The following is a 24,871-nucleotide window of genomic DNA, read 5'->3' as shown; positions in this document are numbered from 1 at the left end:
GGCAGGCCAGTAGAACAGAGCTGAAAGCGTTTTCTGCTCGTGGACAACAGGCATGCCCTTGTGGAGACGCACGGACTGTGAGGAGCAGCCTGAGATGATGGAGTCGGAAAGAACTGGGCTTGGATCCCACTTGTAATTCCAACACTTACTACCTAAGCCTCAGTTTCTTCATCTGTAGAATGGGGTGATAATAGCCCTCAGGATCGTTGTGGGGATCAAAGGAGTCATGTGCGAAGCACTCTGTCATAGGGACCATCGACATAGAGCGGGAGGGCCACATAGGGTCCATTGAGGCCATTCAACTTTCTCGTTTTACAGATGAGAAAATTGAGTCTGAGAGAGGCGCGGGTCCTCCTGACTCCAGGCCCGGGGTTCCATCGGCCAGGGCCCCCCTCTCTCGTCACTGTGGTCATCATGACTGCTGGCCTTGTGTTGGTCTCTTCCAGTTCCAGTCTGAGTCCTGTCCGGTGGTGGGGATGTCTCGTTCTGGCACCTCACAGGAAGAGTTGCGCATTGTCGAGGGACAGGGGCAGGTCGCTGAAATCGGACCCTCTGCCGATGAAGTTAACAATAACACCTGTGCAGGTAGAGGCAGGGTTCAGGGTGCGGTGGGGTACCCTGGTCCCCCGGGAAGTTACAAAGTCAGAGATAGGGCGACCGAGCAGCAGTGAGGGGAGATCCACGAGAGTCCAGAGTATCAATAGTCAATAGTCAATAACATTGACTGAGAGAATACTATGTGCACAGCACTGTGCCAGGCATGAGGGACACAAAGAAAGCTCAAAGATGATTCCTGCCCTCAGGGCTCCCCGGGAGACAAGGTAGTTCCCAAGAATGGGGAAGGGGAAGTACCCAGGGATCTCAAAGCATGGTGGCATTAACTAAGAGCCCCATCAGGTGCCTTCCCTCTCTCTGCATACGCTGGCTCACTCTACCCCTGCAGCCCAAGGAGGGCTTATCGCTAGCTCCCCGGTGATGCCTCAGTGATCTCTTCCTGCCTCAGTACTCCGGCTGTGGTGAGCCCCACTGTGGCGGTGCCACGGCTCCTCCCTAGGAATATGGGTCAGCCCGTGTTAGCTCCTCCCCGATGCCATCAGATTAAAGGAAGGAGCACTTACCCCACTTCTAGCCTTTACTTTGCCCAAAGGAAGGGATTCTGCGAAAGAAGCGAGGAATCTTCCCTTCTCCAAAGTTCAGATCTGGAAATGTCATTGAGAAACCTGTGGAATTCAATCCAAAAAGCATTTATTCAGTACCTCCTGTATGCCAAGCACTGTGCTAGGCACTGGGGTTACATAGACAAAAGTGAGTCATTTCTTTCAAAGAGCTTATGTTCTATCAAGATAGAAACAACACGTGCCCAGATGAGCCAATGTAAACCCACAGAGGGATTTTAGGAAGCACTCACTACTGGAGAGACCAGAAAAGGTCACCTCTAGGCAATGGCTCTGGAGCTGAGACCCGAAGACAGGTAGGGATTCTGAGAGGCAGAGTCGAGGAGAAAGGGCAGCCTGTGCGTGGGGGAACGGGCTTATGCTGAGTCACGAGGCAGGAGATGGAGGGTCGTGTACCAGGTAGCAGATACGAGACCATTCCAGGAAATAGTGCGCCCTTGTTCCATGTGACTTTTCACCACACAGTGACTCCAGAAGACCTGCTACTGGACAGCCCTGAGAAGAGTGTCATGGATGGCCCCTTGGAATCTGCCCTGGACCATTTGAAGCTGGGCAGCATCTTCACCTTCCGGGTGACAGTGCTCCAGGCATCCAGCATCTCTGCAGAGTATGCCGACATCTTCTGCCAGTTCAAGTGAGTCCTCCCATCAATTCTCCCTCTGTCCTCCTCATTCTTTAGCAGTCACACGGCATTGCAGATAGGGCATTGAATGTGGAGTCCAGAATGTGAACTCAAACACTTGGACAGATCATTTAACTTCTCTGTGCCTCAGTTTCCTCACTTATAAAATGAAAAAGCTGATGGCCTCTAAGGGTTACTCCTCGCCCCAAATCTGCATTTCTATGGTGCTTTCCATGACTGTGTCTCTCTCTCTTAGTTTCTCTGCTGCTGCTGTTGATATTTTCTTTCCATCACTGAGCCAAGAATCTGAGTCTTGTGTGTAGGAGAATTCGACAAGGAGTGTTGCCTCTCTTCCTCCTCACATGCAACTCCTCTTCTTCCCTCTGCATGCCTTTGCGCTGGCCATCTCTCGTGCCTGGAACGATCCTTCTTTATCTCTACCTCGCAGAGTACTGGAGTTCAGGCACTGTAATTGAGAATTCTCCAATAGTGAACTTCCCTTCTCCCTGGCAACTCTGTGTGTGTGTGTGTGCACTCATAGATGCATTTCTGTCCGTATTTACTGACTTTATATTTGTGCTGTATATTTTCATAACGCACTTATTGCCTTTCCCCATTAGAATGTCAGCTTCTTTCAAGAAATTATTTTATTCTTTGCAATCATATCCCCAGCACCTAACACAGTACCTAGCACATAGTAGGTGCTTAATAAAAACTTGTTGATTGGCTGATTCATGGGAAGAAAAAGCCCAAGTTTCTGCCATGAGGTTTCACCACCTGTAGAGAAAAATAAAATGAAATCACCCTTCCTTGGTCATTCAAACCCAGATTTTCCAAACCTGTTCAACAAGTGATGTCTGTCATTTCCATTTAATTGGATCCATTTTTAGTTTAAGTCAATGCACAGTAGGCCAATGGAATCTTAAAAAAAAAAAAACAGTGGAGGAAGAATGGTACATTTGAAGAAAAACAAAACATCGGGCTGGGTTGAATCGCATCCAAATCGTGGCTCACATGCTTAGTGGCTGCGTGACTGACCACGGTGGGCGTGGTCCTGCAGGACCCTCATTGTCAGGTTGTCATGAAGAAAACACTTTGTAACCGCAGATCATCTCCTCTTGTTTTGCAGCTTCATCCACCGTCATGACGAGGCCTTTTCCACAGAGCCATTGAAGAATACAGGACGAGGGCCGCCTCTGGGGTTCTACCACGTCCAGAATGTAGGCCATCGCTCTTATCTTAGCAACTGATTCTTGTTTGGGCACGTGAGGCTGGGGCCTCACAATGACTACACACCTTCAGCCTCCTGTACCACACTGAGTTCTCGTCTCCATAAGCCCAGGTTCAACAAAGGAGTGATCACATCTCCCTATGTCCCGCTTCCTTCAGCCAATAATAGCTAATAAAAATAATAGCTGGTATTTACGTGGTGCTATAAGGTTTGCATAATGCTTTACAAATATTTTCTCATTGCTGTGATCCTGGGAAGGAGGTGATATTATCCCTATTTTACAGATGAGGAAACTGAGGCAGAGAGAGGTTAAGTGACTTGCTTAGAGTTGTGCAGTTACTATCTGAGGCAAGGTTGAAACTCAAGTCTTCTTGATTCCAAGACCAGAGCTCTACCCACTGCACCACCTAGCTGCCTCTATTGCACCCTATATTTAATGATACTATTATGTCTTCCTAGGCCTTGAGCATCCATAACTGTAGGTAATTGTTTCTGAAAATGTGAATTCTTGTAAAGGAGACTTGATGTATTAAGAAAATAGGAAGGGGCAGCTAGGTTGTACAGTAGAGTCAGGAGGACCTGAGTTCAAATCTGAATTCAGACACATTACACTTACTAGCTGTGTGACCCTGGGCAAGTCACTTAACCCCATTGCATAGGGGGAAAAAAAGGGAGAAAGAATGATTTGTATAGAGAAGGGAAAAAAAATCTGTAATTCCAAACCTTTCCTCTGATCCTTACAAACTGGGTAACTATGGGCAAGTCTGAGCCTGTTTCTTCATCTGTAAAATAAATATAAGACCAGTAGTATGTGCCACCTAGCGTGGTGAGGCCCAAATGTGATCACATTTGCTGAGTACTTTATACAGAAAGGTCAGTTGTTATCACCATCCTCACCACCATCACTTCCAATCACTAGTAGTAAGGGTATTAATATGACTCACTCAGGCATTGTGGGCATTTGTAACACCCTCCTAAGAAATGCCCCAGAGCATAACTAAGGGTACCTGCCTGCAGGCTGCTGGTCTGTGCATGTAAGAGCTGAGCCATGTGAGCAGAGGGTTAAGTGGGATTTGGTCCCTGCCTCTGTTGCTCTATGGCTTTCCTAGGAGAACACTGTCATCTCTTCCTTATTGACCTCTTGTTCATGTGAGGTCACAGAGGTCAACATTAGAGACAAGACAAGGGGGATAGCATTAGTTTCCAAACTGGATAACCCAACCGCTATTCTACGGACTCAATGGCTTAGGTGACTCTTGGCCTTCTGTCTTTAACCATGCTGTGGCCTTTCTCCTCCCTCCACCCTCATCCCAGATTGCAGTTGAGGTGACCAAGTCCTTTGTCGAATACATCAAGAGTCAGCCGATTGTATTTGAGGTCTTCGGCCACTACCAACAGCATCCTTTCCCACCTCTGTGCAAGGATGTTCTCAGGTAAGCCTGCCTTGGACCTATCAACCAAAATGCCAAAGAATCTTGATCGAACATCGTGAGACACAGTTAAAGGAGCTGTGGCTGTTGAGCCTGGAGGAAAGGAGACTCAGAAGGGGCGAGAGAACTGGAGGAGGGATCAGACCTATTCAGTTTGGCCCCAGAGGGAAGAACTAGGAATAATGGGTGGAGACTGCGATGTTAGGAAAAATATTGTACCAAAGCGAGCTGTCCATGAGCGGGCTGGGCTACCCTGGGAGACAGTGAGCGCCTCCTCAGTCTTCAAGTTGAGGCGTGATGGCTCCTTGATGAGGACATTGTGGGGTTCTTTTTCAGGGGTGAATTGGAGTCATTGGTTCCTGGAGTCCCCTCTAACTCAGAAATGCTGTGAATCTAAGAGGAGGCATTTGCAGATTGGGTCAGATGCTTGGGGAAGAAGACCAAGAGTCGAGATCTTCATTTTCCCATTTAAGCCAATTTAAGAAACACTTATTAGGTGCCGGCTGTGGTGCCATTTTAGCTGCAAAAAAAGCCAAAGGGATGCAATCCTGTGCCTGGGATTTCTATAGAATTAGCTAGAGTCCCACGAATTTCTTTAAAGTTTTGGCAGGTTATTCTTGCTCTGCTCTGTTCTCATGTCAGACCAGAAATAAGCTTTTCTTGGAGAATATCTTTGCCTAGAAATATCCTTCCATCTGTGCTCCACTAACTGCTGCCCAGGGCTGGCATTTCAGTGTGTCACTTGACAAGAGAATCAGTTCTCCCCTCCCCCTTTTTTAAAATTAGCAGTCAACTTTCCAGAAAAGAGACTGAGCAGGATGAGAAGCCTGGCCAGCTATCACAGCCCCTGTCCTAGATGATCTAAGTACCACGGATGCCTCACCTTCCTCGCTGAGCACCTCTCTAGGGTAATCCTTCGATGAGTCCATGCAAATTTGCTGACCAGCATCTTTTCTCTTCATGGCCACTTGAGTCCTCATCCTCACCTTCCTTCTAATAGACTCCCTTACCTGGGCACTCCTTGATATTTTTATGCTTCATGAATTTTCATCATTAAAGAACCAGATCTTGGCCACTGTGGCAAGTTGGCCTAAAGTGACTGTGGGGTAGAACTAAGATGACTCAAAGTACATGGAGATCATTGTACTTGAGGGCAAATTCTGAATTAGCTGTGGTGCAGAATAGATGTAAACAATGGATGCAGGGGTTTTTTAATGATTGTTAACTTGGGTTGACTTGACTTGGCTTGATGAGAGAGAGGAGGGAGAAAGGGGAAAGAAAAGAAGGAAAAAGAAAGGCACAGAGAGACATAGAGAGAGACAAAAACATAGACAGAAAGAGGAGAGGCAGAGATGTAATTTATATGTAATTAAATTATATGTAATTTATGTAATTTAGTCTAGAGATAGAAAGGATGCAACAAGATGCTTTTTTCCCCTGAGGGCTTCAGGCTCCCAGGTCTACTGACCATCTAAGATGGACCTCAGAGATCATCTCATCTGATTCATTTTACAAATATTTTACAAATGACCCCCCGCCCAAGGAAAGGAGGATGTGGCATTCCTAGAAGACAGATCTGACCATGTGCCTCTCCTACTCAAAAACTGTCAGTGGCTTCCTGTTGTCTCTGGGATAAGCTCCTCGGTTTGGCATTGAAAGCCCTTAGAACCATGGCTCCCACCATCTTCCCCAACCTTTTTCCATATTATTCCCCAATGTGCTCTACACATTGTAGTCAAACTGGTCTATTAGATGTTCTTTGAACTTGATGTTGTCTGTTGCCTTCGTGAACACACACACAAACACAAGCTACACCATGTGTCACACATACACATACTTACACATACACTCTTTCATGTGCTTGCACATGCACACACACATGAACACACACCTTGAGAGCAGAGATTGTATCATTTTTGCCTTTCTATCCCCAGTACCTAATATAGTGTATCTTATATTGTTCATTGAAATGATTTGGATTAAACCAAATTGAATTTCTAAAAGAAACATGTTTGAGGAAAGATTTGAAGAGAAGAAAATAAATGGAATTGTTCCATAATTCTCAGATTGAAGCAATCCAAGCAATGCTCTTAATGTTAGGAGGCAGCAGACAGTAAAATTCATCATTAAACCAGTTATTGAGTCCTGATTATTAGTGATAGTGAGCTCTCCCAAGAACAGAGCTGGGAGCAAAGTGCAAAAGCTTCAAAAGGCCAGTTTGGGCTCGATGCCAGGAAACACATCCTCTCGATGAGAGCCGTCCCAAGCTGGCCCAGGCTGACTTGGGAGGTAGTGGGGTATTCCTCCCTGGGCGTCTTTGTGAGGAATCCTGAGGAATAGGTCATTGCAGAAGCAAGGGACGTGGAATTCAGGGCTAGACTCCATGAACACTCAGGCTATCTAGGTGCAGGGATGTCAGGACCCTAGCTTAGTCTCAATGGCCACTTCTTGGCTGTGTCATAATGATGAGTCCTTTGGTTAGGCTAGAGGGTCAACGAGGTCCTTTCCAACTCTCAAATTCAATGATTCTGTGATTCCCTGTCATTAGAGGTATTTAAGCAGAAGTTCTGATCAGGTGCCAATATCTAAAGTTTTCTTTCAAGTCTCAAGATGGTGGTTTTAGTCACACGACTCTCTTCTTTGTCCACAGCCCTCTACGACCATCAAGACGCCATTTCCCTCGGGTCATGCCGCTCTCTAAACCAGGTTGGTAGCACTTAACATTCCTCTATTCCCAATCATACCTCCCCCCAGTTCTTTCTAATTTGGGTTCAACTAGCCTTCAAGTTATGGCATCTTCCCAGGAAGAATCCCATTTGGAATTACATTGTTATCATGTGATTGATGGACATGATGCTCTATCCATAGACAGTAACAAATGCATTTGGGGGACACAGTGAGTCCTCTAAGCTATTGGCTTATTTACTTCCTCATTACAAAGGGTCCTTTGTCAACCTGGTGAGATAGGAATTGGTGCTGGGGTTGAACAAAGCACTTCGTGGATCAGCTTTCTAGCATAACACCTTAATCTTTCTTGCCTGTCCTAAAGGTATTTTCTTGGAGAATGGATATAGAAGGATCAATATGAAAATAATATAGCTGAGACTGGAAAGGTTTTGAGGGTAAGAGAATTCAGGATGGATAATTCTGTAGCTTGGGCAAAGTTTGTCCCTCCAAACGTGTCGTTCCAAAAGAATGATTAAGTGTCCAGTAGAAAACCATATACCCTTGAAGTGACTCCATTCCATCTCTGCCAGCTGGTACTTGGGACCGTGGTCTTCATTAAAATCAGAGCAGACTAATAAAGACTAACAGAAAATTGGACACCAGAGCTGGGCGTCCCTCACCTCTTAAGGAGTGCATATGCAAATGAGTCAAGGAGCAGATAATTTTACCCTGCATTTCCCCCAAAAAGGCATGCAGGGATTCCTCTGAGGAGACATTGCCCAATTACTAGGGCATTGATCTATCAGAAATAGGACCTAACTTGGAAGACTAGAGGAGGAGTTTGTGGCTTTGACATTAAATTGCAGCCATTGGGCTAAGGGGGAAGTAGTCAGGAAGACAGGACACCAAGGACATTGCCCTTTCCATCTAGTTTTCTTTAAGGAGTAATATTTTTGCAGGCATATGAGATAAGATTAGGGTGGAAACAAAGGCTGAGGTTTCATCTTGGATGTATCGTAATCCTTTAAATCCCTTCCCACTGCTACCAAGCTGATACCCAGGGAAGGAACAGCAGAAGAAGTGTCAGCTAAGAAGACAACCCAGCTGTTCTGCCTGTGATTTTGGAGCATCCCTGAAATGATCCCCCATTTCACTCATGCTCTGTGGGGCACCCATGCTGTGGTCAAACAATGTTGGCTGGATTTTTTTTGTTTCGCTTTGTTTTGTTTTTGTCTTTGTTACACAAGATGAAGAAAAGGCCCTTGGACTGATTGAGCATTGGATGCCTGGCACACTGGACAGGTGCATGCTGAGTGTACTCTCTGGGCATGCCTTCATAGCTATGAATATGGCTTCCTCCTTGCCGTTGAGAGAGGGCAAAGGGTCCATGCCTCATCCTTCACAGCCTAGAATGGATGAGGTTGTCAAAAAGGCTCAGAAACCCGGTTGGTGCCTTCAATGAACCATGGAAGAGATCTCTGTGCTTGGGGATTCCTTCCATGAACATTTCCTGGGAAGTGTTTGGGAGGCAGGGCAGGTGGAAATCAGGGTTGGACTACATTCATGGAGCGGACCGAGCAGGTGCTGGGGTGTCGGGACCCCAGGTGGGATTTGGGAGACTTTCTAGTGACCCTCTTCTCAACCCCCACTCTTGGAAAAAAGTACCATAATCTGGATTCCTCCATGGGTCAATGGCTTCTTGCCTTCAAGGGATAGTCCAACCCTGGTGGAGATTGATCAACTGATTCTTGAGCTGTTGGGGTATTTGCTATTACTCCCATTCTTCTTTTTTGGGGTGGCTTGAAATTCTGTCTTTCCTTCAGTCAATACTATTGGCATCAAACTGATTTGTGCTTCCTTCCACCACCCCTCCCCAGCTCGAGGGCTGGATTTTCCCCTGGGATGGGAATTGGTTTCAGTGCCTCAGACGTTTCTCTTCTGGTTCTTTACCCAGTTTTGGTCCACTTCCATTCTCATTGTCTCATTGTCTTCTGGGAGCAGAAGTGGCAGAAATGATCCTCAGACTACCAGTTCAGCATAGACTACAGTCTAGTTGCTGTCTAATCAATATCTCTCTGCGATGTATGGGGCATCTATAGGTGTAGCCAGCTCTAGGATACAGGCACAAAATGAAGCCACCTGTCCTAACCTCCTCCTTCCTGCCCCTTCCCATCTTCCCTTTCTTCTCATTTATTCTTCATCCCTCTCCTGCCTCCTTCTCCTTTCCCTTCCTTTTCCTTTCCCTTATTTGCATCTGTCTAGCCTTCTCATTGAGTCTCTTTCTCCCACATTTTTCCCTACAGTCTCTCTATATCTGTCCATCCTTCTCTGTCTCTTCCTCTCTCATTCTTTCTGCTTCTTTGTCTACCTCTGCCTCCCTTTTTATGCCCTTCATTGTGTCTCTCTCATCCTCCCTCCCTCCCTCTCTCTCTCTCTCTCTCTCTCTCTCTCTCTCTCTCTCTCTCTCTCTGTCCCTTTGCCTCTGAGTCTTTCCACATCTATCTTTCCGTCTCTCTCTCTTTCTGCCTCTTTTGTTTCCTCGTCTCTCTCCTGTGTCCCTTTCTGTCTTTGCCTCCCTGTCCATGCCTCTATGCCAATAAGCATTTATCTTTGCCCGTTTCCTTCTCTACCTCACCTTTCCTTCTTTTTCTGTCTCTTTGTCTCTCTCTCATTCTATCTCTGTCTTTCTCTCATCTCTCAAGTGTGAATGCTTCACAAGCACCAAGCAGGGGCCTTAGCAGCCCTGTAGACTTCAGCATTTAAGAATGGATTGGGTCCATCCCAAGGCCAAGGACTTTAGTCTTCCCCACCAGGCTCCTCTGAGGCTTCACTTTCAAAGTCTTCTTTCTCCTGGAAGTCCCTCCTCACCATTCCAGAGCCTCCCACTGTTTCACCCTAATCTTGTTACACAGTCACCAAGAGACATCACCCACAGAGAAAAGGAAGGGTCAGGATGGATTTTGGAGAAAATCGGTTCTTTCCATTCCCTTTCTCTCTTGGGGCCTGGTAGCAGAAATGTGGTGGACAGAGAGGGAGAGCACAGAGACATTAAGTGAGCCTGCTTGTCTCAAGGGCATTGCTTCCCCAGACACCTCAATTACCCTCAATGATGCCAGTGCTGGCTTTGAGGAAAAAACAAGGTGCCATGTTGGTCCACCATTGGTCAGTAAGCTACTTCCCAAATGAGAGCCACTCCAAGAGGGCCCGATGTCCTAAGAGATGCCAGGACAATCTGAGACAGCTGTTTGTCCTGGTTACATGAATACAGGCCATCTTTTCATCTCTTGTGTTTGCATCCTCAAACCTAGGGTGAAAGTTTGGCTGAAGAATTTGTAGTCAAAAACAAAATAGAAAATTTGAGGATCTTGGCCAAGCCCTGACTTCCTGCAGCAGACTCCAGTCAAATTTAAATCTGAAAAAAGGGGTAAGGGGTTTTTGGCATCACCCAGAACTGGAAAGAGAGGAGTTGAGGCAGTTCAGCGCAGTGCATAGAATACTACGCTCAGCAAAAGATCTGGGTTCAAACCCCACCTCTGCTATTTGTTGCTTGCTTTGCTTCTCTGGGCCTCGGTTTACCTATATTTCAAGTGAGGGAGGTTAGGTCAGCTGATGTCCAGCGTCCCTTCCTGCCCCTATGATCTTTCCTAGATCTCATGAGAGGTAGGCCATTGAGGTAGACCATATTTGTCTATCCCTGGATTCCCAATGGAGCTGAAAGAACCATAGCATTTGAAAGTGACAGAGAGACTCTCTGCTCCAATCTTCCCTTTTGACATGTGAGAGAACTGAGAGCCTGATAAATAAGTAGAATGACATGTCCAAAGTCACACTGGTAGTTAGTAACACAGTAGGATTCAAAACTGGTCCTCTGACTCCAAACTCAGTTCTTATTCCACTAAACCAGGCTAAAGAGCCCCCTACTTCCAATGGGACCCCCAACATGCAGTCTGGGAGCTGCCTGAGTTGTGTATCCATCACTGCTCCAGTGACCTGAGGGTGTTTCCAATAAGTCTCTCAAAGCAACCTTCCCTTGTGCCCCCTAGACCTCACCCAAGTGATTCCCCACCCACTGCTCTAGTCCATCCGTCTAGGACCCCCTGTACAGCTAAGCTAGCTTCCCTGTAATATTGGTGGCTGAATCTTTGAATGGTTGGGCCTGATTCTTTGGGCTCTTTGAGTCATGAAAGCCAGAGAAGAAGTGAGAAGAGTCTAAAGAGGCAGACAGAGAAAGGCTTTGATGCCTTCATTCAATCCTGATTTAACTGAACTGCAGAGAAGCTGTGTGGGTTGGTCAGGGTCACACAAATACTCACTTACAGAGCTGTCATTCCAGCCTGAATGGAGCACGCCTTCAGCCACCACACTGCCTCCCTCCTGTTGTGACCTAGGGTGGTCTTCATTCCCCAGAGCCTTCACAATACTGTCTCCCTTAAATGAGTAGAAGTTTGAAGGAGGGCTAAAGCCCTCCTTCCTTTCCCTAGTTGGATGTACACTTGTGCCTGGCACATAGTAGGTGCTTAATAATAAATGTTGGTCGGTTGATTATTGGTTGGTTGATGTCAGAACAAGCTTTCTCTCTTTCAAGTTCCATCTATAGACATTAAAGGAGTATGTTCTGTGCGCAGAGTGGCGCTGGGCTGTCCTGAGGGGACAAAAAAATGGGGAGCTATAGGTTCAAGAAGGAGAAGACAATGGTCCATGCCTTCAAAGACCTGGTACTTTATGTTGGGCTATAACTGCTTGAGGGACAGGAACCCCATGCCTTCTGTATCCTGGTTTCTTCCTCAGTCCATAGCACAGGGCCTTATTTAATAACAGAGTTTAACAAACATGTGTTAAAAAAAAAAACTAACAAAGCTCTATAGAACTATAAAAAATAAACGTGTGCTGAATAAATGAATCAAATAGTTAAACTCCTCTACCCACATGCATACTGCAAGTGAGACTCTACATTAATCCTGCTTTCTATTCCTTTTCTGGGTGGTGCCAAGAAAAGGGCCTGGCTTTAAAATTGTTGGATAAGCTTTTGGTTGTAACATCCAATTTCATTTTGTGGCTCTCTGTAGTGCCTGCTACCAAGCTAAGCACCCTCACCCGGCCCACTGCTGGACCCTGCCACTGCAAATATGACCTGCTGGTATACTTCGAAATCTGTGAGCTGGAAGCCAATGGCGAGTGAGTTGTGTTTCTTATTTTATTTTTTTTTATTTAATTTAATTTTCTTTAATTTTTAATGTTTTATTTTTAATTTTTTTAAATTTTAAAATTTTATTTAATTTATTTAATTTTCTTATTTTCTTATCTTATGTATTCTTATTAGGGATTCTGGGAAAACCACTAGGTCCCCATTCTACTGACTTGTAGAGCAAAGGGAAAATGGTTCTGACTTCATAATGATGAATCTGTGATCTTGGCAATGGGAACTCTTTCCACAATCCGAATCTTAATACACTTACAGTGAGCAAGAGAACCCCAGTTCTCTCAAAAGATGGGGATAAGTCTTGTGCCACCACATAGTGAGGCCATTAAGAAGAAAGTTCTTTGTAAATCTGAAAGTGCTACGGACATATGAGACTAGATAGAATATGAGCTCCTTCATACAAGTACTATGTCTTTTTGCCTTTGTATGCTCAGGACCTAACATAATGTCTGGCACATAGTAGGTGCTTAATAAATGCTTGTTGATTGATTGAGCACCATCACTTCTTTGATTGGATAGAAATATAGAATTTAGAATATAGAACAGAAATATTATATATATATGAATATAGAAAAGGCAATGAGAAGCAAGACCCACCCAACATCAAAGAGCTACCATGTTATTAAGAGATGCATAATAAATTAGGATGCACAAATTATTACATAGCTTACTCATTTCCTTCTATTTGATTTGGTAAACATTTATTAGACACAAGAAGCTGAGCCCTGAGAAGCTCTCTGCTTGCATTGGAAAAGTTCTTTCTCCTCTTCACTAACAACAGTGAAGCAGTCTGGCTTAGCAGTCTTACTCCTCTTCCACCAACTATGAAAGTGCCCCCCCAAAATTGACAGCTTCCTTGGGCTTTAAACCAACTGATCTCCTGGTCAACATGCTAAGGATGATACACCAGGGAATGACCCACTTCAGCTCACCTGCTAATTGACGGGCTCATGAAAAGGAAGCACTCATCCCTACCAGGAGGAAATATAGGAGATGCTGGTTGTACCAGAGCATGGGTTTAGGTCAGAAGATAGGAGATGTTAAGAGTAGCTATAGTGGTCCCAGGGCTGTTGTCAGAAATCAGAAATGAGTTTAAAGTGATAGATTATTGGCTGTTGTAGTTATCCTAGTGAGGTTTTCATATACATACATATGTAATATGTGTGTATGTATGTATGTATGTATGTATATATGAATATATATAACCTCAGGACAAATCAATTCTTTCTGGACTCAGTTTACTCACTTCTAAAATAAAGGTGTTGGAATACATGACCTGTGAGGTCCCTTCCAGCCTTAAATCTATAAATCTATAATCCCCTGCTCCTCTGGGCACTTGCTTGTGAAAATGTGCCAGACTGTTTCATGTTCTCTTCTTTGCCAGCTACATTCCAGCTGTTGTGGACCACCGAGGAGGGATGCCGTGCCTCGGAACTTTCTTGCTCCATCAGGTATTTACATGTCTTCATCCTGAGCTACCCACTATCTTCCCCTCCCCTAACCCGTACATGCTTCCTACTAACCTTTTTGGCCATAACAACTAAGTGACTTTCTCCTGGATGGCATAAATCTGTTTTTAGCCCTGTAGTATTTAATGTTCTTATCAGTTACTTGAATAAAGGCAGAGAGAGCAGGATTTTCTGATTTGAAGATGACGTGAAGCTGGGAGGAGTAGCTAATACACTAGATGTCAGAGTCAGAATCAAAAAAGATCTTTGTAGGCTAGAGTACTGGGCTGAATCAAATGAGATGAAATTTAATAAGAGTTCTATGTCTTATACTGGAGCTCAGAATTCAACTTCAAAAGTATAAGATAAGGGAAGCCTGGCTACATAATGACTCATCTGAAATGGCCTTGGGCTTTGACATCAGGAAAAAATGTTCTGACTGTGAGAGCCATCCCAAAGTGGAATGGTCTGCTGGAAGATGCAATGGGTTCCTCCTTTGAAGGGCTTTGAGCAAAGACTAGGTGACCACACACTGCAGACATCATGGGATAGGTTGGACCATATGGCCACCAAGCTGTCTTCCAATGCTGAGATCCTCTGTCATTCCCTGAGCCTGTTTCCTCACCTGTCACAAGAAGATGATGAGAATGCCTGCATGCCTACTTCTCAGGGTTGTTGTCGACATTGTTTTGCTGTTGAAATGTGAGTTGTAATTGTTGTTCTCACGCTTCTCTCTTCTTGATGACTCCCAGGGGATCCAGAGAAGGATCACTGTGACCCTGGTGCATGAGACTGGCAGCCACATCCGCTGGAAAGAAGTGCGGGAATTAGTTGTGGGTAAGTTGGGGAGCTGTCCATGCTGAGTAGCTACTAGCTTATCTCCTATTGTCCAGTCAAAGGATGCATCCCACTCAAGTTTAAAGTCAAGCTTTTACAAAAGAAGTACTATTTTTGCACTCTCATTTTATGTTTCTGATAGAATAGTAGATAGAAAATGAACTTGGAGTGGGAAGAGAGCTGGTTTCAAATCCCGAATCTGACATCTATGTGCACCTACTATATGCCAGGCACCATACCAAGTACTTTACAAATATTCTCTCATTTAACCTTCACAAAAGTCCTGAGAGGTAGGTGCACATAAAGGAGGTAGGTATTCCTATTTTACAAATGAGGAAACTGAGTCAAACAGAGGTAAAGTGACTTGCCTAGAGTCACATAGCTAGTATAACCTGAACTAGGCATTTACTTTCTCTGAGCCTCAGTTTCCTCATCTGCAAAAAGGATAATTGCCCTGGCACACTACCTATATCACAGCATTGCTAGGAAAAGGGTGATTTATAAACCTTAAAAAGCACTGTATGGGCTCCTAGGTGGAATCACAGTAAATAGAATGCTGGGCTTGGAGCCAGGAAGACCTAAGCTCAAATCTAGCCTTGCACACTTTCTTGCTGTGTGATCCTGAGCAAGTCACTTCATCTCTGCCTGCCTCAGTTTCCTCAGCTATAAAATAAGGACAATAATAACATCTCCCTTCCAGAGTTGTTGTGAGGACAAAATGAGATAATGTTTGTAAAGCACTTAGCACAGTACCGGGCACATATAGGTGTTTACTAAATACTTACTTCCTTTCCTAAATTTTCATTATTATTGTCCAAGTATTTAGCTTTTAAGCATCTCTTTCCCAGCTCCCTTTCTGTCAAATGGCCTAATGGTCAGAGAAGAATCATTTAAATATGGTGGGAATGCTGTTATTTAAATAATAATAGCAGATGGTCTGAAAGGTTACTATGCACTTTAAATTTATTATTTCATTTGAGCCTCTGAACAGCTCTGTAGGATAGGTACTATCAATATCATTGTCCCCATTTTATAGAAGAGGAAACTGAGGCTCAGAGAGGTAAAGCGTGGTTACCCACTTCAGAGCCAGGATGTAAACCTGGTTCTTCCTAGCTCCAATCCAGCCCTCCATGCAGCATAACATGATACTTCCTTGTTAAAGGAATACTTCCAGCAGATTAATTTGTAAAGCAGAGAATCGATCTGTAATGTCAACATGACCTGAATTTATTCCCCCTCTTTGCCCTTGGCTTCCTTCCAGCCTTAGCTCAGGTGCCCCCTCCTGCAGGAAGCCTCTCCTGATTCTTTTCTTCAAATCAGCTTTTGCTAATTTATCTGTGTGCATGGGAGCTCCTTGAGAACAGAGACAAATTCATGTTTTGTCTTCATGTCTCAAGCACCTCTATCAGTGCCTGGCATATAGTAGGCACTCAATGAATGCTGGTTGGATTGGATTGAATCAGATCCATTCCAGATTTTTGGTATTTTGGTTTTTCTTAAGTTGAGGCCAACTAGCAATCTTATACAATGTAAAAGCCTGGAAGAAGGCTAGAATGAGGCTAAGAATTTATGGGACTATGGTACCAGCCCACCCCTGCCTTTACCTACTTTATTTCTGTGTTAGGTTTGCACTGCCTACAAAATGCAGTAATTATAGTTATATGTGTGTATATAGAGGCAGTTATATGCAAGTATTATGCCTTTCCACAAAGAATTCACAGGAAAATATCTGCAAAATATTTGGAGATGTGGAAATGCTCGTTGTTTACAGCCTGATCACAACCATAGAATCAGAGAATCATAAATCTAGGGATAAAAGGAACCTTGGAAATCATCTGGTCCAACACTTCAGCTTACAAATAATGAAACTGAGACTCAGAGAGAGTAAGCAATTTGACCAAGGTCATGGAGGTAGTAAGTATCAGATCTAGAATTTGAACTCGGGCCCTGTACCTCCCACCAACTAGATTAGAGCCTTGGCCTGGTGATGACTTAAACTCTTGTCTTAGGAAAAAACAATCCTTTATATACTCTTAAAATGCAATTGTAATCGCACTTCCAGTACTCAAAGAGGTTGAAGGGGAGGTGGGCCCAATTCTATCCAATAAACATTTATGAAGCACCTACTATGTGTAAGGCACTGTTCCAGGTGCTAGAGTACAAATCCAAAAGTGAGGCATCCCCAGATGATAAAGAGCTTACGTTCACCTGAACGGATGCAGTTTTTTCTTCTACATACAACCTCTGGCTCAGCACTGTCCCTAGAGGGACCCCAGCAGCATCTAAGCCTGTGCTATCTGGCTCAGGGTCGGTTTGGATCCCTAGAAACAGTGTTGGCAAACGTCATCTCTTTCATTTAGTCAAGAGCAGCGATGAGGATGAAGGCTCCATCCCTTTATGCCTACTCTTCCCTAAGATGACTGGAGCTTCTATTGTATCCTCTAGGTCGAATCCGGAACACTCCAGAAACAGATGAGTCTCTCATTGATCCCAACATTCTCTCGCTCAACATCCTTTCGTCAGGCTATGTCCAGCCTTCTCAGGACGATCGGTGAGTTTTCCCTTTTGGGATCAGCGCCTGATTTTCTTTTCTCAACCTCTAAACCCCCTCTGAATAGCATCCCTGGTCATTGGAGGTGGTCAAAGATCGCATGCATCATGGATGCTCCCCTCACTCCCTGACAGGGGATCAGTCACCCCGTCAGCCTCCTTGCTACCACGGTCTCCTTTCTCTGTGACCTCCTACTGCTTTCAGATGGAGGAAGGCTGCAGGTGTAGGTTGTCTGCCTTCCAGAAGATACAGCAGGAGATCTCTGAGCAGGGGAACCTCTAAAACAAAGACTTATTTAAAAAATGCAAAATGAATACAATGTGATTTGGGGGTGGGGAAGTCAGGATGCACCTGGTGTGGGAGGACAGGGATTACAGGAGGCGGAGTTGAGGATGGAGGCTATGGGATACTAACAACTTGCTGCCCCAATCCAGCACTGCCCTTCTGTCCGATGCCTGTTTAGCATCTCTCCTTTATTAACACTCTAAAGCTGATCAGCCCATTCTATAGCATACTGCCAATTAGCTGGCTTGGCTCTGCAGTCATTTCTGATCACCCTTGGTGGTAATGGTCTGTGTCAGAAGGAATTTTCATATTCATCTCTATCCATACACTGAGAACCAGGTAACAGCAGCCAAGAGCTGGTCCTCAGAAGCAGCTCCAGTTGACATGAGGTAGGGAGATGATCAAGAAGGTATAAGGTTGCATGGATGGAGAGACAGGCTGAGAAATCAATCAACAAACATTTGCTAAACATACCTACTATGTGCCTGGCATGCACAAAATGAAATGGTTCCTGCCCTCAATGAGCTTACATTCTATTGGGAGGTCACAACATGTAAACAGAGAAGTATACGTATGAGAATTTGAAGAGAGTGCACTGACCACAGGGGATGGGAGTGGCATGTGACGTGGGCTTTGAAGGAAGCTAAGAATAATTTGGAGGAAGGAACTTGGGTGCTTTTTATATTATGAATATGTCCTTTGCTTTACTAAAAGATCTACTGAAAGCATTCCTTGAATAGAGAGTCAACATGGGATAATGGAAAGCCTGACACATAGTAAGCAGTTAATAATTGTTTGTTGACTGATTAATCAATCAAGAATAGAAGTACAAAAGTGAGACAGTAAAGAGACAGACACTTGGACCCCAGCAGAAGTCATGCACAGAAAGCTCTAGTTCTAGAAACATTTAAGTCCATGTTAATGGAACCCTGCCTAGTGTTCCAAAGATTTCTCCTTTAGGAGTCATTATCATTTGTGTTTGGCCTCAGTCCAGTTTTGAACCTTTTTGGTAAATTGGAATAAAAGATCTCTTTGGAGTTACAGGAAAATGAGGTAGGTGGGGTTGAGACTGGAATTGTTTTTTTCATTTGTTTAAGTGATCCCAAAGTTCTAAAACATAGTATATGGTTAGAGAGTCTCAGGCAGCCACACCTGGTAGTAGAAAATTAAAAAAAAAAAAAGACTTAGCCTAGATGGTAAGGAGGTCCAGGAAGATTTCATTGGTGCTAACAGCTAGAACATCTCCTAGGGTAACATTACATAAGAGGCTTTTGGGGAAAGGGACTTCATGTGCACAGCAGAGATCACTTTGCAGTTTGGGGATGCTTTGAAAGGAATGAGAACCTAACGCTTGTTATCACATAACAAAACAGAAAAGCTGTTTGTAGGAGATCCCTATTTTCTCTATTTTCTGACCTCTTTGTCGAGATGCCCAAATTCACTTCTGCTAGGAAGCAGGAAGCAGTGACTCAGATCCTCTTTGGAAATCTTCCCTTTTACAAAGGTCTGGTGATCAAGAAGGTTCTTGCTTGCAATTTCCTGACAAAATGACTGGAAGAGCTGCTAGGAGGCAGTGCAGCACAGTGAGGGAGGGGAGACCCAGATTGGGAACCTGGAGACTGCAGGTCTCTCTCGGTCTGGCTCCTCACAAGCAGAGTTCACAGGGATGACTCTTCCTAAGCTATTAATTCAATTAAACTCAATCCAATAAACATTCATTCAGCCATAACTCAGGGCTGTTCCTAGAAGTACCAGGGAAGGAGAGAAAGGAACAGACAGTCCAGACAACCTTTGATGGCTCTCTCGGGGTATGGGAAAATGGGCTTATTCGTGTTCTCAAGAACCAAGATCACCTACAACTATGTAAGTGTTCTCACAGCTGAACTGGACTTTGAAATATGCTCTGTGCCACTATGCACACATTCATATATGTGCATATATACATACACACATTTTATATCTACACATAAAATACATTCACATACATATTCTGCCAAGGCAGGTGCCATATGAATACTGGAGAACACCCTGTACTCCTGCATTTGCAGTCAAGAAGACAGAGTTCAAACACCTCCTCAGACATTTACTTGTACTGTGACTTTGGGCAAGTCACTTAGCCTCTCTGTGACTCAGTTTCCTTACCCATAAAATGCAGATGTTGGACTTTAAGAGCCTCTACGGTCCCTTCCAGCTCGAAACCGATGATCTTATGAGTAAGCCAGAAAGAATGGAGGCAGGAACCATATTGCCTTTTGGTAGAAATAAGAGGGAAAGTGGTTTTCAGTAGGACCCAGGAAAGAAGAATTTCTTCAGACCATTGAAGAGTCCTCCTCTCGTTTGGTCTGGTGCCAGGCTGGGTTGTGGCTTCATTGTTTGGGTTCCTGATCACCACAATTTCTGACTGGTTTGTGGAAGCCATGAGACAGAGGATACAGAGAGGACAGCTGGACTATAGGGCTTAAATGAAACCAACCACTTGTTTTTCCCCAAAAGACATCAACTTGCAGCTTGGTTCCTGCTCATCTTTGATCTTAATCCCAAAGGGCAGGTCCCAGGATGAGCTGACCCCTTAAGCTCTGTCTCCTTCACGACCTTTCCTATCTTGAAAGTCTTAGGGGGAGGCACAAAACCCCTTGGAGCTGGCCAATGCCACCTCAGTGTTGCCATTGACCAGGGTATCACAAGTTTCTGTTTCTCCATAATGAATAAAATTCTAGCGTCCACCTTCGTTGCCTGCAGCAAGCTTATGACTAGAGTTGAGTTATGGGGATGGATTTCAGCTCAAGGCAAGCTCAAGTTTGCTAATTACCAGAGCTGTCCAATGGTAAATGAGCTGCCTCGGTAGACAGCAGCTTCTCCCTACAGTAGAGATCCTCAAGCGGGGGCTGGATCACTTGTAGAGGAAATTGTGTAGGCGAGTCCTGCCCAGATGCTATTTGGACCTGACCTCCAAGGTTTTTTCCAAGCCCAAGGTTTTATGATTCTACCCCCAAACTCACTGTGCTGAGCTCTGAGATCAGGCTGCCCCAGGGGGAATCGAGGCCTGGGGGGAGAACAGGGTTCACATTCTCCTGGGGACTTGGGTCTAACAAGAGGCCAAGGAGGTCCCAGGTCTCCTTGCCAAACCAGGGCTGCTCAGCTTGCATTCTGCTACGTGGCTCCTTCCTGCCAGCCCAGCTTCCCCGGAGGCTCCCGCTCCCTTTTCCTTGCCATGGCCTCCTAACTGAGGGGGCCCAAGGCTTGGCTATGCTCCCCTCCAGCTTGGGAGGGGCCTGGGGTTGGGGGGCAACCTCGTCTCCAATGTGCCTTCCTGACCACCCTGCCCGCCCACCCGCCGCTGCCCCTGCTTGTCCCGCCGCCGACCATTTGAACCCACACTAACCATATAATGTTTTGTGTTTCCGCAGGCAGTTTCTTGATGCGGACATGCCTAGGTATTCTTTGTTTCCCTTGGTTTTTCATTTAAACTCCTCTTCTCCTCATTTTCCTTTTTCCCCTCTCCTCCTTCCTCCCTCCTTCCCCATTCTTTGTTACTGATCCCTTCCCTCCCTAATTATTTCTTTAATTTTTCTACCCTTTGCACCCCTGAGAAACTGGCTTTCCTACCTTCCCTCCTCTGATTCTTCGGTCATCTTTTTTCCATTTTCCCCCTTTTTCTTTAAATTTTCTTTATTTATTTCAGGCTGATTTCTTTTTTTTTTCTTTTATCCTTTTGGCTGATTTCCTACCTCACTCCCACCCCAACTTTGCTGCTGTCATTGCTGCAGAGACATGCTGGCCCACTCTCTCCACACGCCTCCTCCCCCTTCCCAAGCACTCACCTCCCTAACCGCCCTAGCCCTGAAAGCAGCGCTATGAGACTTCGGCTGCATGTGAGGCTGGCGTGGGCTGAGCTGAACCTGGGCATCGGGCAAGCCACTTTGTTCAAAAAATCCAAATCTAGTCCATGGTACCATACTTTGTGGAAAGTGGAGAGAGGAAAGGACCAGCTTGGACTGGCTAGGACAGATGGGTGAAAGCAATAGCCAGGTGGGCAAATAGATGCTAGAAACTAGACGGGGCAGGGGAGACCTCCTTCTCATCAATCACGGATTGCTTAAGTTGTTAAGAGGCCAGACCCAAAGGAACTCTGTTGTAGCTATGAGGCAAGCAGCCGATTTGCACGATGATGTTTCTGGGGGGAGCAGGGCACACTGAGCACCAGAGCTGGCACAGCAGGGCTGGTTCCAAGTTTTGTTGGCTGTTCCACACTTATTCAGGATGTCCCAATGCTGCCCCTTTAGAGCCCCATAAACTGGTCCTACCTTTGGTCCAGGAGAGAGGCAGCACACTCCGCAGGAATGCGACTTCAGCACCAGATAGACGGTGTCCAAACGGTGCAGATGATCTGTTACATAATTCTGCAGTTTCTGTTAGGGAAAGAGAAAGAACTGCCTTTGTGTGATTTAAGTTTGACCTCCATTTCACGACTGATGTTTGAGAGTAAAATAGTTTGAGACACAAAGAATTCTCTTGGTAGATTGGGCAGCAGACAGAATCATGAAAGCTCCAGTCAGGACCCTGAAAGACTTCATTTTTGTGAGGCCTCAAAAACCCAAAAGAAGGCCTCTCTTCTCTTGGCCACCAGTTCAGCTGAGCCACAGTCCCCTGAAGTGGTAAGCAAGAGGCCAGAGGTGAAGTGAGTCCCAGGCCTGCTCCAAACTGGGTTGTTTCCCTACAAAGAGAACAGTCCTCAGAATCGCCTAAATGGAACCATCCATCCATCCAAGGGATTAGAAATGGACTCTGTTCTCTTCATTCTCCTGGTCCAGGGAATCTTTCTTTAATGGTGGAAAACCTCTGGCTCAGGTCATGGATCTGATCTCATGATGGGAGAATGGTCCTGTTTGCCTTATTTCCTCCTCTCCACATCCCATGACATCAAGGCCAATGTGAATACCACCCCGGGGCTCACTGGGTACCTTGTAGATGTTGGCAGACAGCCATTCTCAGAAATATTCCTTAATTAACCGCAGTGATGATAACCAGGAGAAAGCAAAGGGTGAAAGCAAAGGACAGTTGGTTTCTTTTTCCTAATGGAAAACTAACAGAGGCTGCATGGACTAGTAGTAGATAGAACCCTGGAGTTAGAATCAGGAAGCCCCACCTCAGACACTTTCTAGTTGTGTGTCCCTGGGAAAGCCTTTGAACTTCTCCGTGACTTTATCCTCATCTATAAAATGAGGGGGTACAAATTGATGGCTTCAAAGGTCCCTTCCAGAGAAAATTCTCTGTAAAATATATCTGCCTCATACCTCAGTTTACCTAGGATGAGAAAATGACTCCCATTACTTGCTATGACTAGAGGCTATAGTAGGAAGGCTTTGAGCACTCCCACCAGACTGTCTCTGCTTCCTCAGATACTAAGCCCCAGTACTGGCCTCAGGGACAATAAGAGTAAGTCCATTCAATTCAACCAGCACTTTACAATGTACTAGGCACTGGAGGGGGAGAAAAGACAAAAACCAAGCAGCCCCCTCTCTCGGAACCTTACATGATCCTAAGGGAAAGGCATGTTTGGGCAAAGCCACTTCAAGAGGAAGAGAGTATTGATATGTAGGGTGAGAGGAGAGGGCAGGTGGGAAGGGACTTGTTCAGGACCAGGCATTCTATGAGGCAAAGGGAGAGCAGCCCAGGGCAGCCCCTACGTCAGTACAGAAGTAGGAAACAGGATGTAATGTACAACAGAAAAAAAAACAGACAAAACTCATTTTGGGGCATCCTCCTTTCTCCCAAAACCACCAAAGGGCATCGTTCAAATTCTATGCTTTGCTGCTCCTACAAATCCGATTCAACCAGCGTTTATTAAGCATTTACTGAGTCCTAGGCACTATGGTTGGTGTTGGGAATTCAAAAATAAAATCAACAATCAACAGGCATTAAGATGCCCACCATGTTCCAGGCCCTGTACTAAGTCCTGGAGATACAAAGAAAAAAGTAAACTTAGTCTCTGCCCTGAAGGAGCTTACGTTCTAATGTGGAGACAGCATGAATTTAACATAGGAGTGCGTACAAAATCTATGCGAAGCTTTGACCTTAGACAGGAAAGTGCTCACAGCCATGGGAGGGGAGGGGACCAGCAGGCAAGGCCTCCTGCCTGAGGTGCGCTGAGCCTTGAAGGAGGCCAGAGACTCCAAGCAGCAGAGAGAGGAGGGAAAGCAGGCAAGATGGGGGTGGAGTGTTGTGTGTAAGGAACAGAAACAAGCCAGTCTGCCTCGAGGGTAGAGAGCCAGGACAGGGGTAATGGTTAAAAAACTGGAAAGGGAGAAAGGACCAGGCTGGGAAGAGCTGGAAATGCCAAACAGAGGCTTTTGTATTTGATGTCAGTGAAATTGGCCTTGCCTTCAAGGAGCTTCCAATCTATTAGAACAACTCCGAGGCTCTGATCTATAATTTTTCAAGTAAAAATATCTAATGAAACCTTTGTTTTAAAAAAAATATTAACCAGAGGTTTGAAGAATGTAGCATGGGGCACAGAACCAAAAAACCTGGCTAATAAACCTTGAAAGTCTCAGAAAGTCTGCTCTGCAAACAAATAAGGCATCACCACCCTCTCCTGGAATCCACTAACTGTATGTCAGATGAGATTGTTTGATACCATTTCCATGGTCTTCCATTGTAATAAGAGATCAGATTTAAGATCGTGCTAAACCTTGGTGTTACAGATTCTAGATGCCTCACTCGCCCACTGCACACACTCACACACACACACCTTTCATAGGGATATTGATAGAGACCTGGACTTAGGTTCCCTAAACACTGGGTTCAAATCTTGCCTCAGACACAAGCTCTGTGACCATGAGCAAGTCTCCTTATTTCTCTGAGCCCTGCTTTCCTTATCAGTAAAAGGGTGAAACTAATTAATGATAAACATAGCACCTGCTTCACAGGGCTGCTCTGAGGATCAAATGGAGGGACTGGGAGGAGAGGAAAGAACAGATATTAAGCACCTGCTATGTGCCAGGCACTGTGCCAAGCACTTTACAAATATCACTTCATTTGATCCTCACAACGACCCTGAAAACTGTTGTTATTATCCCTATTTTACAATGGAGGAAATTGAGACGGTTAAGTGACTTTCCCAGGGTCACACAGCTAATAATGTCTGAGGTTAGATTTGAACTCAGGTTTTCCTGACTCCAACCCCAGGGCTCTGAGCACTGTGGTGCCACCAGCTGCTTCACAAGATGACTTCTAAGATTACTCTAAGATCTCTTCTAGTTTTGGATTTCATCCCGTAAAAACAGTAGCAGTTAAAGCTAACTTAGGCAGAACCGATAATGATACACAAAAAAATAACAACTCAACCCAATCAATTCAAATAAAAGAAAAAAAAATTAAGCTAGATAGAGCTGAGACCCAGAGGATTCTTAGGATCACCAAGCA

General features: G+C 45.0%; 1 protein-coding gene across 5 annotated transcripts in view; it reads left to right on the top strand.

Moving 5' to 3' along the window:
* KIF1A (kinesin family member 1A) overlaps positions 1 to 24,871 on the top strand; it is a 154,028-nt gene that overhangs the window by 100,085 nt on the left and 29,072 nt on the right. For 4 of the 5 annotated variants that reach the window (XM_027875924.1, XM_027875923.1, XM_027875921.1 and 1 more), the window contains 9 exons: positions 447 to 585; positions 1,641 to 1,809; positions 2,927 to 3,017; positions 4,343 to 4,461; positions 7,109 to 7,164; positions 12,192 to 12,300; positions 13,710 to 13,776; positions 14,526 to 14,610; positions 17,056 to 17,161. In XM_027875924.1, the coding sequence (XP_027731725.1) occupies positions 447 to 585; positions 1,641 to 1,809; positions 2,927 to 3,017; positions 4,343 to 4,461; positions 7,109 to 7,164; positions 12,192 to 12,300; positions 13,710 to 13,776; positions 14,526 to 14,610; positions 17,056 to 17,161 (941 nt within the window). Of the gene's footprint in view, positions 1 to 446; positions 586 to 1,640; positions 1,810 to 2,926; positions 3,018 to 4,342; positions 4,462 to 7,108; positions 7,165 to 12,191; positions 12,301 to 13,709; positions 13,777 to 14,525; positions 14,611 to 17,055; positions 17,162 to 20,853; positions 20,881 to 24,871 lie in introns of all 5 variants that reach the window. The other variant, XM_027875925.1, reaches the window with a different exon arrangement.

The sequence above is a fragment of the Vombatus ursinus genome, unplaced genomic scaffold, assembly GCF_900497805.2.
Source record: "Vombatus ursinus unplaced genomic scaffold, bare-nosed wombat genome assembly UNPS02014810.1, whole genome shotgun sequence".
In the NCBI taxonomy this organism is placed as follows: Eukaryota; Metazoa; Chordata; class Mammalia; order Diprotodontia; family Vombatidae; genus Vombatus; species Vombatus ursinus.
The sequence above is the reverse complement of the archived record's forward strand: the minus strand, read 5'-3'. Positions and strand labels throughout refer to the sequence as shown.